At 46.5% G+C, this 18394-nt stretch overlaps 1 protein-coding gene across 1 annotated transcript in view; it reads left to right on the forward strand.

Annotated features, from left to right (window-relative positions):
* CPAMD8 (C3 and PZP like alpha-2-macroglobulin domain containing 8) overlaps positions 1-18394 on the forward strand; it is a 110919-nt gene that overhangs the window by 6964 nt on the left and 85561 nt on the right. The window contains 5 exon segments of the mRNA XM_066252643.1: positions 11008-11172; positions 11249-11301; positions 15329-15346; positions 15770-15824; positions 16809-16922. Coding sequence (XP_066108740.1) covers positions 11008-11172; positions 11249-11301; positions 15329-15346; positions 15770-15824; positions 16809-16922 — 405 coding nt within the window.

Consider the following 18394-nt stretch of genomic DNA (forward strand, 5'->3'; position numbering starts at 1 on the left):
TCTGTGTCCTTAAGTCCCTACTGCCTGCCCAGGGCTTGGTCTAAAGCCTATGGGGAAGGCTGATGGAGGACACTGCCTAGAAAGCCCATGTGCCTGGGAGCAGAGAGGGCTGCAGGGAGGCTTCTGGAAGGAGCGAGTTGGGCAGGCACAGGAGGAAGGTGGAGGGGCAGAGCTTGAACAAAGGCAGGCACTGGGGTCAGCATGGGTTGCAGGAGGAACTAGGCCGAGGCTGGGCCATCAAGGCAGCCTCAGGGCAGCCCCAAGCTTGGACTTGGTTCCAATAAACACTAAAGAATCTCAGGCCAGTTGATGGGGGTTGATCCTGGAGGAGGACTTGAACATGACATTGAAAAGAGGTGCCCCCCTCAGAGGCAACTACAACAGGGGGGAAATCTTTGAGCTGGAGACAGTGGAAGGGGCTGGAGGGGACACCCTGCATTCAGGAAAGAAAGGGGTGCTAGTTCACTCCTGCTTTTTGCCAGAGGGGAATGGAGGCTCAAAGAACGGATACCTGAGGCCAGGCTATAAGGGGCCTGGAGGCGCTGTGGGTCTGAAAGGCTGGCCCACTAGCCAGTCTTAGCTTCTTCACAGGGCTCTGCTATTCAGGCTTCGTGCACTGCACCAGTCTCCAGGACCGGGGCCACGGTTGGGGTGTGTGTGGACACAGCGGACCCTGCATGGTGGGGAATGAAGAGGACCTGGAGACGCAGCACCCCTGTGCAGGGGCGGGATAGGTCCATGGAGGCGCTGTGGGTGGGCGGCTGGGAGGTGGACAGGCGGGATGGATGGAGGGACAGTACAGGGAGGGGATGGATTTGGAGAGGATAGTGGGCCAGGCTGGGAAAACAGAGGGGGCAGGTCAGGTTGATGTGGGGAAGCGGTTGGGTTGGGCCGAATCTGGGGGTGCATCCGGGCAAGGGGCGAGTCCTGGGAGGGAGTCGATGGAGGGGATGAGTTCAGTGGCGGAGCCCAAGCAGATCCGTGGATGGGGCGGGTCCCGCTGCCCCAATCTGGCTGCACGTGGAGTGGGGCGCACGGTGTGGGGGCTGTGAACAAAGGGCCCCCCGAAAGCGCAGCGAGGACACAGCCTCCGCGTTGGGTGGGACCTAGATTTTCGTCCCCCAATATTTGTGAGTTGGATTGGAGAAGGGGGCACTCTGAGGCTTCAGAAGTGGCCCCGTGGAGGAACGGGGACTCCCAGAGCTCAGGCTGCGAGTCCACCTACCCCAAGTCTCCTTCTTGGGCGACCGGGGCTGTCGTCCTGGTGATGATTTAAAGTTATCCGTGGCATCAAGGTAAGAGGTGCGCGTTTTGGCTGAGAAATGGGCAAGAGTTCGTTTTCCTAGAAAGGAGGTGTGTGTGTGTGTATGTGTGTGTGTGTGTGTGTGTGTGTGTGTGTGTGTGTTTGTCTTCCACATTTTTCTTGAAGTTTGCTTACAGAACTTCTGGTGGGTTGACAGTGAGAAGATGAATTAACTAGTTTCTAAGGAGAGTTTCCCGTGAGCTGGCTTCATAGGGAATTTTTCCAGACTTGCCAAGTTCTGGTGAGCCCTGCAAAGCGGTGGGTTCAGGGGGCTGCCTCCAACTGCCCAAGCTCAGCTGTTCAGTCTGGCTCAGCCTTTATGAGGTTGCTTGTTCACGCAGCCCTTATTTGGAAGTTCCCAGAAAACCAGTGGGACTGGATGGGCAGTGGCTCCTCCAGCCATAGCACTCCTTTGGCATTACAACTTGAAAAGTAAGATACCACACTATGTTTTGAGCAATGGGATTTTCCTCCCCTTGGTCTTGTGAAGCTGAAACCCAGAAAACTTGTTCTGATGGGACACCTTCTCAGCCAGGGGGCAATTTTTGTCCCCTTGGGGTCATTCAGCAGTGTCCACAGGCGTTTTGGGATTATAATATCCAGGGGGAGGCAATGCTACTGGAATCTGCTGGGTAGAGGCCAGGGATGCTGCTAAACATCCTACCACACACAGATTAGCTCCCAACACACAGTATGACACGACCCTAAATGACAGACCCTGCCTTATAAGGATCAAGTTCAGAATCCCTTTGTTGAAGAGTTTTAAACAGAGTGTTTGACTATGAAACTACCATGCTGGGAGACACAATGACTGATTTTAGGGTTCAAGATTAGCTGGCCTCTGGTCCTCAGTCCACCAGCCTGAAGGATCTCATTTTAGGAAAAGCCCTATATTGTGCCCTTGTGGTTTTTCATAAGAAATCCTGGCCGCAGAAAGCAACATGGATTTGCACACTGTTTCAGACCAACATGGTCTACACTTTACCAACACTAACTACCCTTTTCAGGTCCAAAGGATGAGAAGCCAGTGTCAGCCGAAATGCCAGGGTTGACAGTGATTGACTGGTGAGCCTACCACCAGCTGCAGCTCCTGAACCACGGGGAAAGTTTATCTGGTTCCAATGGGTCCTCTGGGATTTTGGGTGAAGATGCTAACTCAGACATGGGTAAGGGCTTTAAAGGCAACCAGGGAATGCAAACACATGGATTGTCTATTCCCCAGATGGTATTCTTCACTCAGCACATACTACTAGGTGGGAGGCCTCAGGGACAATTGGGAGCTGGATGGAAAGACTCTGTCCTAAATGAGATCACATTCCAGTGCAGCAATGAGACAGGCCACATAAGAGCTCAGGGTCACCGTACACCCAGGTTGGTACTTGAGTTAGATAGTAACAACACATCCCTAAGGTGACTGTGCTCTTGACAGAGTACTCAGAATCACTTCTGAGGCTAGCACTGCCTGCACAAGGGAGCTGACACTACACATCACATATGAAACAAAGTTCTTCTCATGCTCAAGATGGTACATGTACATTCCTAGCATTACTGCATGTTCGGTTGGATGCTGGAGTCAGAGAGGGCACATAGGATCCAGGGTCAGTGTACATTCTGGTCAGTTCTGGATCTGGACATCCACAAAATCCAGGGTCATTGCATGCTCCAGAATGTATAGTTACATTCTCAGTATCAGTGAATGCTCTTTGCATGGCTGGGGCCAAACACAGTGCATAGGAACCCAGTTTGTAGGCACTCAGTGCTGAAGTTGGAACATGGAACCCCAGGGTCACTACTCATTCCAGTCATTGTTGGATCTGCCCTGGGCACCTTTGAAATTAGGGTCTTTACTCACTCTCATTAGTGCTGGAGTCATATAGTAGATGGTCAGTCCCCGAGATCTTTGCAGGCTCTGGTCAGTCCACCATTTGGACAGTGCACGTAGGAATGCAGGGTGTGTGAACTCTGGTCATTTTGCATGCCAGACAGAGCACAGTGGACTCCCAGGGTCAGTGCTGCAGCCAGATTGTACTCAACAGAAACCTATTGTATCTTTTGAAATGCCAAACTTTTCATTAAGTTTTAATGAAATCTAGTTTATTAGTGATAAGTATCTTATTCATGGAATCTCTAACAAAAGTTCACAAAGCTTTTCTCCTATGTGCTTTTATAGTTTTACATTTAGATTGCTGACCCACATTGAATTGAGCTGAGTGTTCAATGTACAATAATGGACTGAATTCCACATAAAGTGCCCTGGACCTCCCCACCTGTTGTGGACTATAAATGGCAAAAGGCCATTTTAGATTCGATGCTTAGCAAAAGGTTAAGTTCTCCCCTCTCCATCTCCATATTTGGCTATGATGCTGAGTATTTGCACCCACTCTACTTGCTTCCTTGGGTTGCTGGAAGCAATATACATGCCCTTCCTCTGACTCTTTGTCTGTTTCAGATGTTGGTAGATTTCACTAATGTATCCTGTTTTTGCCTTGGGAGAGTTCCTGCCTTAGCCTTGGATGTGCAATTTTGTATCAAGGTCCTTGATTTGCATATGTCTATATAATAAAGCGAACTGGGGCTATGGGGCACTTGGATACTGCCAGGCATTTTGAAGAGTCCTCCCAGTCCCATCGTTTTTGTTTTGGTAAGTGTGTTTCCTTAATTCTGCACCGTTATTAGTAGCCCCGCTGGTCTGCGGCAAGTGGTGCCCGAACAGACAACTTGAGTACGAGGAAACTAAAACTGAAGGAAGGTGACGGAACTCCCCAAAGTGAAGTGCGCACAGTGAGTAAAGAAAGTTTTTGGGGAAAGTGTAGTCGGGAGTAAAAGATTATGGGACAGATAGGGTAAAAAATAAGGGACCTTTATGTAGAAATGTTTTCGTATGAAGACAAATCATTGAAGAGTATCAAGGTGAGCTGGAAACAGAGGGATGTGAATACGAGGATAACTTGGAGTCTGAGGATGACTCGGGGGATGAAAAATCCGTGGCTATGGCTGCCTTAGCCGTGGGGCCTCCACTGCCCTCAGCTCCTTCCTACATTCAACCCTCTGCTCCTCTATTCCCTTATCAGGCTGATTGCGGAGTCTATAGCTCAAAATCTGGGAAATCCCCTCTCCAACAATCTATAGACCAGGCTCAAAATGTAGGGGAAACAATAAATGGCTTTACCCATTTTTCTGTTGTAGAATGACAGGGTAGCCCTGGCCGGTTGGCTCAGCGGTAGAGCGTCGGCCTAGCGTGAGGAGGACCAGGGTTCGATTCCCGGCCAGGGCACATAGGAGAAGCGCCCATTTGCTTCTCCACCTCTCCGCCATGCCTTCCTCTCTGTCTCTCTCTTCCCCTCCCACAGCCAAGGCTCCATTGGAGCAAAGATGGCCCGGGCGCTGGGGATGGCTCTGTGGCCTCTGCCTCAGGCGCTAGAGTGGCTCTGGTCGCAACATGGCAACGCCCAGGATGGGCAGAGCATCGCCCCCTGGTGGGCAGAGTGTCGCCCCCTGGTGGGCGTGCCAGGTGGATCCCGGTCGGGCGCATGCGGGAGTCTGTCTGACTGTCTCTCCCTGTTTCCAGCTTCAGAAAAATGCAAAAAGAAAAAAAAAAAAAAAAAAAGACAGGATAAAACAGGGAGACTAGTGTGAGAACATGAACCTGTACCTTTTAGAACTCTGAAAGAGCTTAAACTTGTTTGTGTTCAGTATGGGCCTACTGCCCCTTTTTCACTTGGTTTATTAGATACTATTAGGGCAAAGGTTCTTCCCCCAAATGACTGGAAGGCGATTGCCTGTGCTTGTCTCTCCGGAGGTGATTATTTGCTGTGGAAGTTGGACTTTCATGAAGGGGCTGTTGAGATAGGGGAGAAATCTCAGCATAGTCAACCTGAGCCGCCAGTTACAGCAACTATAGAATTTGAGAATGGATAGGAGATTCAGGTATTAGGAAAGTTACAGCTTTTCCAGTCATGATCTGATTTTCTTTAATGTTTTAACTATGATCTTCTGAACTATCATTTTGTTTCTTTCTTATTCTTTGCATGGAAATTGAGGCAGGGACCTGTGTTGGATCTGACTATAGAAAATATCCCAGCAGCTGCCGAGAGCAAATTTTCTCGGGGAGATTTTGTTTAGTCACATCCTTCAGTCCCTCTGTCAGAAAATGCCCTGACTAATATCAGGCAGGCATCTTTCTAATCTGGATGTGCTCTGAAGTCCCGGGTTTCTCTCTGGTTTGTCTGGTTCGTCTAATTCTTGTTTCTGTTTAGTCTTTGTTTAATGTTGTCAAAATGTGTCTGTTTTTAAGGCCTGAATTAAGGGGGTTTTTTTGCATGCAAAAATTGGAAATGCTGGCTCTAATATTTAGAAAAAATAAAATGTTTTTAGAACTTGTAAGGAGTGCTCATTTAAATTTAAATAGAATAGAATGTAGATCCTTAAGACTTACTGATTTTGTTAGTGCATTGTGAGGTGTGTTCAGAGTTAGGAGCCAAATAGCAATTTAAGTATTAATCAAAGTTATATGTTATACTTGTGTTTTTTGTGCATAAATTGTCTTGTTTATGTGTAAGGTTATACTCAGGCAAAACAAAGGAATTGAGCAAAATTAACCTGGGCCCTAATAAGTCATTTCAAGAATTTGTCTCACGGCTAATTCAGGCACTTAGAAGTATAAGGATGCTAATTCTTCTCAGGCTACATCTTGCAAAGGAGGCTCCAAGGAAACTGGTGATTTGGCTTCTCTGATTTTGCCAATTGGATTAAAAAAAATAGGTCAGGAACGCCCTGAAATGGAACTAACAAAACAAGGACATAAATTTAAAGGACTATTAGATACTAAAGCTGATGTATCTGTTGTTGCTAAGCTACATTGGCCTCCTTCCTGGCCCACTCATGCAGTAGCCACAGAATTACAAGGTATAGGGCAGAGTAAATTCCCTCAACAAAGTTCTAGTTTTTTACAATGGGAAGATAAAGAAGGTCATTCTGGATTTTTTCAGCCTTATGTGCTCCTGGATTGCCAGTTAATTTGTGGGGTAGAGATGTTTTGAAAAATATGGGAGTGTGGCTTGTTAGTCCTAATAGTTTAGTTAGCACTCAAATGCTTGATCAGGGATTTTTTCCCCACTAAAGGTCTAGGGAAAAGAACAGCGGGGAATTCTCACCCTCATAGAAGTGGCATCCAATACCAGAAGGCATGGATTAGGATATCAAAATTTAGCATAGGGGCCTTGGTAGCCCCTGCTACCCCAATAATGCATTGTGCAGACCCAGTTACTTGGAAATCAGATAATTCTGTCTTGGTAGACCAATGGCCCCTTTCTCAGGAGAAACTTAAGGCAGCTGCTCAATTGGTACAAGAGCAGTTACAGCTTGGGCACATTGAACCATCTAATAGTCCATGGAATACGCCTATATTTGTCATTAAAAAGAAATCAAGGAAACTGGAGACTATTACAAGATTTGAGAGCAATAAATAAGACTGGAAATTATGGGTCCTCTTCTGCTAGGATTTCCTTCTACTGCCATTCCATGAAATTATCACCTTGTAATTATTGATTTGAAAGATTGCTTTTTTACTATTCCTTTAAGGCTTGCCCTCATGATTGCAAGCGTTTTGCATTCAGTGTTCCTTTACTTAATTTCCAGGCTCCCATGGAGCAATACCAGTGGAGAGTTTTGCCTCAAGGTCTGGCTAACAGTCCTACCTTGTGCCAAAAATACGTTTCTCAAGCTATCTCTCCAGTATGAAGGCAGCACCCTAAGATGTACATAATTCATTATATGGATAATATTCTTATTACTCATTCAGATAAAGACACTGTGTTGACCATTTTGCAACAATTAGAACATTCTCTGAAAGAATTAGGACTTTATATAGCTCCTGAAAAGGTACAGCAATCTTTACCTTTTTCTTATTTAGGACAAATTATTGAGGGACAACAAATTCGCCCACAGAAAATAGAAATCAGGACAGATCATTTGTGAACTTTAAACGATTTCCAGAAACTGTTAGGAGACATTAATTGGCTTAGACCTTCCTTGAAATTAACTACTGGAGAACTGAAGCCGCTTTTTGATATTCTTAGAGGCTCAGCTGAACCAGCTTCTCCTCGGCTACTTATACCTGCGGGACAACAAGCTTTAAAACTTGTAGAAAAAGCCTTGCAACAAGCACAACTAAAATGCATAAATCCTGAAGAATCAATTGCCTTACTAATTTGTTCCTCAAGTTACACTCCAGCGGAACTATTGTGGCAAGCTTCACATCCTATTGAATGGATTCATTTAGCTGTTCTCCATATTTTGATCTTGTCACCTCCTTGATTATCAAGGGATATAGGCGACCCTTACAGCTTATAAGTTTTAAGCCTCAAAGTTATTGTTGTTTCTTTTTTCAAAGGATCAACAACAATGGCTCTGGGAAACTTCCACTAAATGGCAAATTGCTTTTGCAAATTTTGCAGGCCAAATTGATTCTCACTATTTACTAATGGTTGTTTCCACTATAGAGACTGCTGTTTTAGGGACAACTGCTGATGAACTATTTCAGCAATTTCTCCTTCTTCAAAGACTTGTACGTCAACATAGAGCTCCGTGTTTTATAGGACATACTCGAGCTCACTCTATGCTCCCTGGAGCTTTAGCACAAGGGAATGCCCTTGTTGATCAAACTACCCAAAAGAGAATTATTGGAGCAACCATGACAGATCAAGCAATTCAGTCTCATACTATTTATCACCAAAACGCTGCAGCCCTACATAAATAGTTTCAACTTTCTCGGGAAGCAGCACAGCAGATTGGTAAATCCTGTCCGAGGTGTCCTATACTACAATCTGTCCCTTCATTTGGAGTTAACCCTCAAGGACTCCTACCAGGACAACTTTGGCAAATGGATGTTACTCATACATCTTCATTTGGCAAACAGTCCGTTGTCCATGTTACAGTGAATACCTATTCAGGATTTATAGTAACCTCTACTAGAATAGGAGAGGCTGCTATGCATGTTATAGCTCATTGTCTGTATGCATTTTCTATTATTGGACTTCCTGATGTGATTAAAGCTGACAATGCTCCTGAATATGTAGCAAAAGCATTTACTGTATTTTGTCAAACCTTTCAAATTACGGGTATTTCTTAAAATCTTTAAAGTCAAGGTATTATTAAAGTGTACCCAGCAAATGTTTAAGGTCAATTTTAAAAAAAATATAAAAGGGGGAGTCATATCCTGGAACTCCTGCAAATCTACCTTATCTTTAAAAAAAATTTTTTTTGAATGCTGATGAACAGGAGATGCCAAATCTTTTTCTCCTGCAAACTTCTACCCTCTTTTATTTGATCCAGCTAATAATACTGTTTTGTGTTTTTCCAAATAGCTCCAGATATACGGAAAAGGTTTATATAGGCGGATGGGGATCCTCAAACCCCTCAGCAAGATCTTCTGAGCATGGCTTTTAAGGTACCAAGAGGCAGAAAAAGCCCAAAAGAGATCAGGTGAAATACTAGCTCTTGGCATACACCCTCAAAAGGCTCCAATGCCCCAACGGGGCCTCATAGGACTCCATCTGGGCCCTGCTTTAATAGTGGAAAGGATGGTCATTTAAGCCAAAGCCTGCTAGGCTTACATGCCTTTGCTGTGAGGAAAAAGGGACACTGGAAGGTAAGCTGCCCCCTCACTCCTCTAAGGGAAGGTTCAGTCTCTTCCAGCCCTGCTCCAGCCACCTGTGACCTAACCTTGCCCAGAATGCTGGGGTTTGCCACTGAAAGCTAAAGGTGCCCAGGGCCGTTGGCCCCATCTATGACACTGTGGATGAGCCTAGGGTCTTTCTTCCAAGTAGCAGGTAAACTGATCTCATTTACAGAAGGGCCACTTAACTATGTCTTGCCTGAATATTCAGGTTTTTTATTCTTCCCTCGAAGATCTCTGTTGTGGGTGTTGATAGTCCTATTTTCTGCTGCTTTGTTTAATATATAGTGTTTCCTTTATTCCTCCTACCTCAATGCCCTACTCATATTTTAGGCTGGGACCTACTCCTAATTTAGAGCTCCTTTTTTCCTTTTTGCCAACTTACAAATTTACCTCTGCCACTCAGCTTAGTGTATCCCAAGGTTCTCCTTACCACCCCATGGCTGTAAAGCTCCAGTATAAGGCTCCCTGGATTCATCTTTCCAGTTTAAAGAAAACGGAAGCTCCGTCTTCATGTGTGCTGCGGATGGCTTTTCCAGTCTACCTGGGTCATTACCAGCTAGAAGCAGCGGTCTTTGGGACTTGGACACGAGCTGCAAAGTATAGAAGTGTGACAGCAATTCCAGTGCCATGTGGACTTTTCCTGGACTCCTGCTCCTGTGACAGCTTTTGATGGACTGAACTGGGGTTGGGTTGCATTTGCAGAAATTTGGAATGGTGTTGGTGCCAACTTGGACTTGGTGAACATGTTAAGGACACTACTCTTTTATGGATTCTTGTTGTATTGGCCAAGAGTTTGCTTAAAGGCTTTAATCACTGTAATGTATTAGAATGTTTGTTTGGGTATCTGTTAGCATTGACTATACTAATTTTGTGTTTGTTCTGTATTTTTTCAGTCTGCCTCCAAATTAGAATCTGGGAAACCAGGAAATCAGATGAGTGCAAATCTCAGCACACAAATTAAAAATAAAAAAGAAAAGGGGGATATGTTGTGGACCAAAATGGCAAAAAGCCATTTTAGATTTGGGGCTTAGCAAAAGGCTAAGTTCTCCCCCCTTCACCTCCATATTGGCTATGATGCTGAGTATTTGCACCCACGCCACTTGCTTCCTTGGGCGTGAGCTTCCTCTGACTGTTTGTTTCAGATGTTGGTAGATTTCACTAATGTATCCTGTTTTTGCCTTGGGAGAATTCCTGTCTTAGCCTTGGATGTGCAACTTTGTATCAAGGTCCTTGATTTGCATATGTCTATATAATAAAGCGAACTGGGGCTATGGGGCCCTTGGATACTGCCAGGCATTTTGAAGAGTCCTTCCGGTCCCATCGTTTTTGTTTTGATAAGTGTGTTTCCTTAATTCCGCACCGTTATTAGGAGCCGCACCGATCCGCGGCACCCACCCCAGCAAATGTACCAGCCTTAGATGTCAACAGTTGGGAAACCCTTAATAAATACAATAGAGTTGCCCTTGGCGGTTTCCTCTGAGCAGATCTACTTCCTTGTAATCAAAAAGCGGGCTGCCCAGGACAGGGGCTAAGATGTGCTGTCCTCAGCCATCACACACAAGAAAGCACTCTTCCCAGAATGGCTGCTGTCAGTCTGTATAGGAGACCAAGAAAGGTCTATATAATTCTGGGAGAAAGAGCTAACAGACCTTAACCTACTGGATGCCAGTAGCACCCTCATCACCAGCTATGACAACTGCCAGTGTCCCCGGGGTGGGGAAGGATTCTGCCCCCTCCACTTAACCCAAGTTGAGAAATGCTCATTTAGAGCTATTATATGTGTTCAGGATCCAAAACCCTTTGGGGAAGTCTCTAGTCTGTTGGGCAGCATCCCTGGCCTCCACCCACTAGATGCCCTTCAACCAGCTGTGACACCCAAAAATGTCTCCAGAAACTGGCAAGTATCCCCTGGGGGACACAGTCACTCTGGGATAACACCCACCCTAGACCTCCACACTACTTTCCCAACAGCTAGGTCCCTTCCAGAGTGACACTCCATTTCCAATGGTCCATGCTCTGCTGGCAGGTACCCACAGGTCTCTGGGCCAGGCCCTCCTGAAGGTGTGGGGCCAAAGCCAGTGGACAGAAGAGGGCCCCGTCTTCCACGACCAGACCTCAGTGACTGTGGTTGCCTGGGGAGCCTCAGTGTTCATCCAGACGGACAAGCCTGTGTACAGGCCCCAGCCCCGAGGTGGGTGGCCGGTGTGGGCTGGGGGAAGGGCTGGCCATGGCCTGCAGCTGCTACACGCCCTTCTCCTTTCTTCCATTGCTCATGAGCGTCATCATCATCACCCCAGACCTGAGGCCCATCAATGAGAAGGTGAGATTTGCTTCTCACCTAAATTGTGTTCCTAGAACACATCCACCTAAGACACCATGGCCATGGCCATCATCAGCAACTGGCCTTTCTCTCCTGTCCTCTTACAACTCCTGTCTGCAATACTGGTTCCTTTCTGGGGCTCCACTTTTCCTAGAAGGCCCAGGAGGAGGTCTGTGTGACAGAAATAGCCAAGAACGCTGGTTGAGTGCCCTGTTTTTCAGTAAGGGAACACCAGTGGTCCCAGAAGTGGCCAATGCTCTTCTGGGAAGGCTTAGGAAGGATTTAAGTAGCTATGTACTACCATTGGAAATTTTAGTAGCTCTGGGTTTATTTAACGTGTATTAGAAAGAAATATAACTGCACACCAAACCCGTCATTTCTCTTTTGAGATAAACATAGTCACAGAAAGAAGGCATTGATTTCTTTTAACCGTTTATTTGTAAATAACTACAAGCATACAAAAAAGGTGAAAGAACAGCACAGAGAGGTCCCATATGCTCTTCATTCAGCCCAGGGATTGGCAAAGGGCCAATTTCTTTAAAGGGCCAGGTAGTAAATATGTTTGGGTATGTGGGCCAGAAAGATTCTGGCACAACTCAGATCTGCTGCTGTCACACAAATTCAGCCACAGATGTAGGTGGATGAATGGATATGACTGGGTGTCAGTAAAGCTTTACACAAATAGGCAGTGAGCTGGGGCTGTAGTTGACCAAGTCCTTATCTAGAGCAGTGGTTCTCAAATTTGAATGTGTATCAGATTGCCCTGGGGAGCTTGTTATATTGCTGAGCCCTCCCCAAGTTATTGATTCAGCTGTTTCTCTGGAGGTGCTTGACGATCTGTATTTCTTTTTTTCTCTAAAAAAATTTTGATTTTAGAAAGAGAGAAGAGAGACAGAAACATCGATTTGTTGTTCCACTTATTTATGCATTCACTAGTGGATTCTTGTATGTGCCCTGACTGGGGATCAAACCTGCAACCCTGGTGTATGGGGATGATGCTCTAAAGGTTAGAGTCTAACCAACTGAGTTACCAGGCCAGGCTGGATCTGTGTTTCTAACAGGTTTCCAGTTGGTGCTGCTGCTGGGCTAGGGAACAGACTTTGAGAGCCATGATCTTGACTTACCAATTACAAACATTTTGCCACATTTCTGTGCTTTCACTCTCTTTCTATATATACACATATATACATGTATACTTATAAAATTATTTTAATGATAAATCATTTGAGAATAATTTGCAGTTATCACCCCTGAACACCTTTAGGACAAGAACATTCTTTTATACAACCAAAGTACAACCATCATATTTAGAATGTTTGACATAGATGCAATAGTGTTATCGAATATAGAATCCACATCGTTCCAATAATATCCTTTATAGCATATTACTTTGCTGGTCCAGCATATAACCCTGGACCACATGTTGGGCTTAATCATTGTGTCTCCTGGCATCCTTTAATCTGATTCAGTTCCTTAGCCTCTCTGTGTCTTTCATAATGTTGACATTTTGCGGGGGAGTCTCAGGAGTTGTTTCTTAGAATGCCCCCAGTGGGCTGGCCTGCTGGTTCTCTGTGACCAGGATGTGCATCTTGGGGCAGAATCAGCACGAAGGATGCTGGCCCTCCCTGTTTCATCATATTGGGAGGCACCTGACATTGGTTTGTCTCATTGCTGGTGGTGTTAAGTGCAGCCAGTGCTTCAGGTTGAGTCTGCTGTGCTGCTCCCACCAAAAGTCTGTACTTCACATTTGCAGTCAATGAATAATCTGTGGGGGACACTTGAGATTCTGTGCATACCCTGTTACCCATCAGAATCTCAGCTATCAGTTCAGCATTCAAAGATAATTCCAAAATTACGTGAAACAAAACTTTCTATGATGATTGCAAAGTGGTGATTTTTCCAGCTCCGTTATTTCCTCTGCATTTCTCAACTGGCATTCTGCTGCAAGGAGGATCTTTCAGAACAGCACTGATTGTGAAGAAAGAGAGTTAAAGACACTGCACAGGAACATAACAAAGATGCAAACATGGTCTGCAGGCGACCACGCAGGGTTTAGGGAACCCTGAGGGGACATGTTTAAGGCATGCGGGACACGCATGTTCTTGAGTATTGAGTGCATCACTGAGCCGAGCAGACCCCACCCCCACAGGGCTCTCATTCTGGAAAGTACTGCTGCAAAGTTCCTAGGGGTGGTGGCCAGCCCAGAAGAGGAGTCCTGTGGGTGCACACAGTTTTGCCTTAACTTCCAGCACCCCAAGTTTCTCCATTTTTCATTTAATATTCTAATGCACTTGCACATGTTTTGGAGGCAGCCTTGTAAATTCACCTCAGTGCCTGCATTCCTTCTGCCAAGGAAGGCTCTGTACCTAAACCCCTTCCTGGAGGATATTTGCTTGTTTCCACATTTTGGCCTTGATCAGAATTGCCGTCAGAGTTCTTTATGTGTGAACCTTCTTTTCCCCTGGTGCGTCCCTCAGGCTCTGCTGGACCCCAGGAGTGGGATTCTCAGGCCCCAGATGTGTATATTTTGTGCTTTCTGAGTGGGCAGTGCCAAACTCCTGTACCCAGATATCTGAGGGGACATGTGCCCACAGCTTTCCCTGGGGAGCGCTGGGGCTCGCTCACCTGTTAGCTCCTGCCCATGTGCAGTTCTAGCCAGGAAGGGCTTGACACACACCATAGAAGGGAAGAGCCCTGGCTGTGTGCGGCTGCCCGTTTTCCTCTGGAGGTTGGTCAAGGGCCCAAGCTGGCTGAGGTCCAAGGAGAAAAAATCACAAGAGATTGAATCTAAAGTGCAAAGTTTCCAGGTGTCTCTGGGCTCAACTAGGACACCCCTGGACACAATGGCAGCTCTGAGCCTATGGGAATGAGTCCACACGCCCAGGGTCAGCCCCACATGGGGATCAGGCGGGGCACACTGCCGTGGTCTGGAAACATAGCTGTGTAAGCCACGACCCCACCGGAGAGTTCTGTGTCTTGGTCAGAGTTGGCATCAACTGTTCAGATTAGCATTGATGTGCACCAGCTTGCTGCCAGGCTCCAGGCAGGTGCTCGGTGTTCCGACATGAATGCATATGTCCTGGGTATTCCAGGAAACTGGCAGAAGCTGCTTGAGAAAATCCATCAGTGTCAGTCTGTATGGGCTCCCTGGGCGAGCCAACCCTGATTAGAGGTGGAAGAAAATCTGGAAAGGAGGGCAGGACTGTGATGCGACAAAGGGAGCACAGAAAGCCCTGAGACAGGACTTGGTCACCCACTCTCATTGCTAATGGCAACTGTACAGGTTTGCTAGGGCAGCTGTAACTGAGATTGTAAATCGGGTGTCTTAACACAAGTTTATTCTCTTTCAGTTCTGGACGCTGGAAGGCCAAGATCAAGGTGTCAGCAGGGAAGGCTCTGTTCCAGGCCTCTGGCTGTCTTCTCCTCCTGTCTCCACATTGTCTTCCTTCTATGCCAGCAATTTGCAACCTTTTCATCTCCTGGCACACATAAACTAATTAGTAAAATTCTGCGGCACACCAAAAAACGTATGTTTTGCCTATCTGATAAAAAAAAGATTATTTTGATTTATCCACACTGGATGGCTATGTGTGTTGGCTGTTGTCAGTTTTCTATTTGGCAATCTAAGGGAAAAGAAGTCAGTGCCTCTGACTGAATAGTCAGGTATTACATGTTTTCGAATTTCTTGAGGCATACCAGTTGAAAATCGCTGCTCTATGCATGTCTGTGTCCAAATCACCACTTCTTATAAGGACACCTTATATGATTAGGACCCATTCTAATGACCTCATTTTAAGTTGATTATCTCTATGAAGAACTATCTCCAAATACAGTCACATTCTGAGTTTCTAAGAATCTAAGGATATCAACCTATGAATTTGGTGGGCTGAGGAGGCACAGTTCAATCCATAACAGTGGTTGTGCATATCCAAAGGGAACCGGGCCATGCATGGACAAACAGGCAACGTGCACAGAACCTGAGGTATTTTGGGGAGTGGGGATGATTTGCTCACTGCCTCTGTTGCAGTTGGAAGCCTACATCCTGGTGAGTGGCCTACCCTCCTCAGCTTTGGCTCAGCTTGGTTAGCCTATTCTCAGCAAGATCTGGTTTGTCTTCGCCCACTGCCCAGCCACTGCTCCCCCCACCCGGTGCCTCACAAGGATGGGACCTGATCCATCCCAGCTCCTGGGTCTACTGCGGCACAAGCCAGGCGTGTGTCTGCCTGTCTCTTGGTAGATTGCACAGATTCCTAAATGGTAGGAAGGCCCAGCTTGGCCCCTTTTACCCCCTTGTCTTCATATCCTGAGGACATGTCCCTGTCTTCTATACCTTGAGCTATTGTTTGCTCCCATGTAAACGGCTAATATGGGGGCCTGCCCTCCATGCTTGTTCTGCCCTAGAGGGCTCAGAGGGTCAACACACACCTGGGGCACCTGCCTTGAGCTCACTGTGTGTGTTCCCACACAGGACCCCGGGGGCTCCAGGATGATGGAGTGGAAACACTTGGAGCCGGTCTGCTGTGGTGATTCTTTCCCCATCCTCCCCCCTTCCTCCTTCTGTGGTTTGGGGACTGCACCTTAGGGTGGCAGACGTGATAAACCTTCAGGAAAACAGACTGTGCTCTCTCCGGGGACCCCTCTGCCTGTGTTTCTCTGTGCCTGGGATCCAGCTGGGGCACCTGCATGTAACTGAGGAGCTTTCCAGAACATCGGGACCTCATTTGTTGGCATCCCCCAGTGTCCACCCCCACCCATCACGGGATATCTCTTCCCCAGCTAAGAGGCAGAGGCTTTGCTTTGGCTGAGCAGCTGGCATTTTCTCCTCTATGACAATAAGGGCTGTGTAACTGATATCTCCCTTTTAGCTTTGACCCTAAGGGAAGTGGAGCCTCGGGAGATGGGTGATAGATGGGATTGGGGAGAGCAAGGAAAGCTGTGCACCCCCAGCCTGGAAAATGCACACATGTGACCAACCTTTTCAGGGGGCTCCTGGAACCCGTGAGCCAGACGTGGAGTGCGTGGTCTCTAGCAGGTGCATAGGCCATGGTGATTTATGCAATGTCATGCCTACTAGTCCCCTGGACTGGCCTTGACCCCTCCCCATGTCCACTCTTCTCTGCCTGATTCTGAGGGCTGCTGAGTAGGGACAGTGCATGTACAGTCTCCCTAAACAAAGGAACGCCTTGGGTGGGGAGCAGAGTGGACGAGCTGGGTGTCCTGTTTCCCTGACTTACCCAGCTCACAACCTGCAGCTCACCTTGGCTACAGGGTTCTTTCGGGATCCCAAGGTACCATCTCTCCCCGCTCTCCACCCCTTCCCCCAGCCTGCAGGAGTGATTCTTCTGCCTGGACCCCCAGCTTTGGTGAGTTTCAGGCTTCCTTGAGGGTCCACTTAGGGTAGGGGGAGACCCCTCTACCGTGCCCCCCCACACTGCTGGACGCAGGGCCCAGCCGGCTTTCTGCACACACACTTGCCCCAGGATGAGGGGGTGTCTTTCTTGACATAGGCATTATCAACGTGACCTTCCCATTGTCTGACCAGCTGGAGCTAGGAGAGTGGTTCGTTTTTGTTGAAATGCAAGGCCATGTATACAACAAATCCTTTGAAGTTCAGAAGTATGGTAAGTTGGAGAATCTAGGATCCTGGGATTTCAGATCTGAGAGAAGTCACCAATTCAGGGATGATGCAGATGATGAGGGGGAGGATGGCAGGAGCCGATACATTGAGGGCTTGGTATGACCAGGCACAGTGTGGGCGACTGGCCTTTGTCCCATCTTTTCTAAAAAAATGGTGGTAAAATATAAGTAACATAAAATGGCCACCTTAACCATTTCTAAGGAGACAATTTAGTGGGATTAAGTACATTCACATTGTGGTGCAGCCATCACTACCATTCATCTCCAGAACTTTCTTTCTTTCTTTTTTACATTCAGTGAGAATAGGGGAGGCAGAGACAGACTCCTGCATGTGCCCCTACTGGGATCCACCCGGTAAGTCCAACAGGGGGTGATGTTCTGCCCATCTGGGGCATTGCTCCATTGCTCAGCAACTGGGCTCTTCTTTTTTTTTTTAATAAATAAATTTTTATTTTAATGGGGTGACATCAATAAATCAGGGTACATATATTCAAACAAAACATGTCCAGGTTATCTTTTCATTCAATTCTGTTGCATACCCATCACCTAAAGAGAGATTGTCCTCCGTCACCTTCTATCTAGTTTTTTTTGTACCCCTCCCCCTCCCCCTCTCCCTCCTTCCCTCCCCCCGCTCCCCGTAACCACCACACTCTTGTCCATGTCTCTTAGTTTCTTTTTTATGTCCCACCAGTGTATGGAATCCTGCAGTTCTTGTTTTTTTTCTGGTTTATTTATTTCACTCCGTATAATGTTATCAAGATCCCACAGTTTTGTTGTAAGTGATCCAATGTCATCATGGCTGAATAGTATACCATGGTGTATATGTGCCACATCTTCTTTATCTAGTCTTCTATTTTTTTACAGTAATTAAAGCCTTTAAGCAAACTCTTGGTCAATATAGCAAGAATCTATAAAAGAGTAATGTCCTTAACATGTTCACCAAGTCCAAGTTGACCCAACACCATGCCAAATCCCTGAAAAATGCCACCCAACTCCAGTTCAGTCTGTTAGGAGCTGTTACAAAGAGCAGGAGTCCAGGAAAAGTCCACATCTAAGAAAAGTCCACATGGCACTGGTATTGTTGTCACAATTCTATACTTTGCAGCTCACGTCCAAGTCCCAATGACTGCTGCTTCTAGCTGGTAATGATTCAGGTAGACTGGAAAAGCCATCTGCAGCATGTGTGGATATGGAGCTTCTGTTCTCCTCTGCCTGGAGAGATGAGACCAGGTTGCTTTTCCCTGGAGCTCTGTGTCTGTGACTTAGTAAAGAGAACCTTGGGATACACTAAGCTGGGTGACAAAGGTAGATTCATAATAGAAGTTGGCAAAAGGGGGAAAGAGAGCTCTAAATTAGGAGTAGGTCCCAGCCTGAAATATGAGTGGGACATTGAGGTAGGAAGAATAAAGGAAACACTATATATTAAACAAAGCAGCAGAAAATAGGACTATCAACA

Source organism: Saccopteryx bilineata, chromosome 1, assembly GCF_036850765.1.
Source record: "Saccopteryx bilineata isolate mSacBil1 chromosome 1, mSacBil1_pri_phased_curated, whole genome shotgun sequence".
In the NCBI taxonomy this organism is placed as follows: domain Eukaryota; kingdom Metazoa; phylum Chordata; class Mammalia; order Chiroptera; family Emballonuridae; genus Saccopteryx; species Saccopteryx bilineata.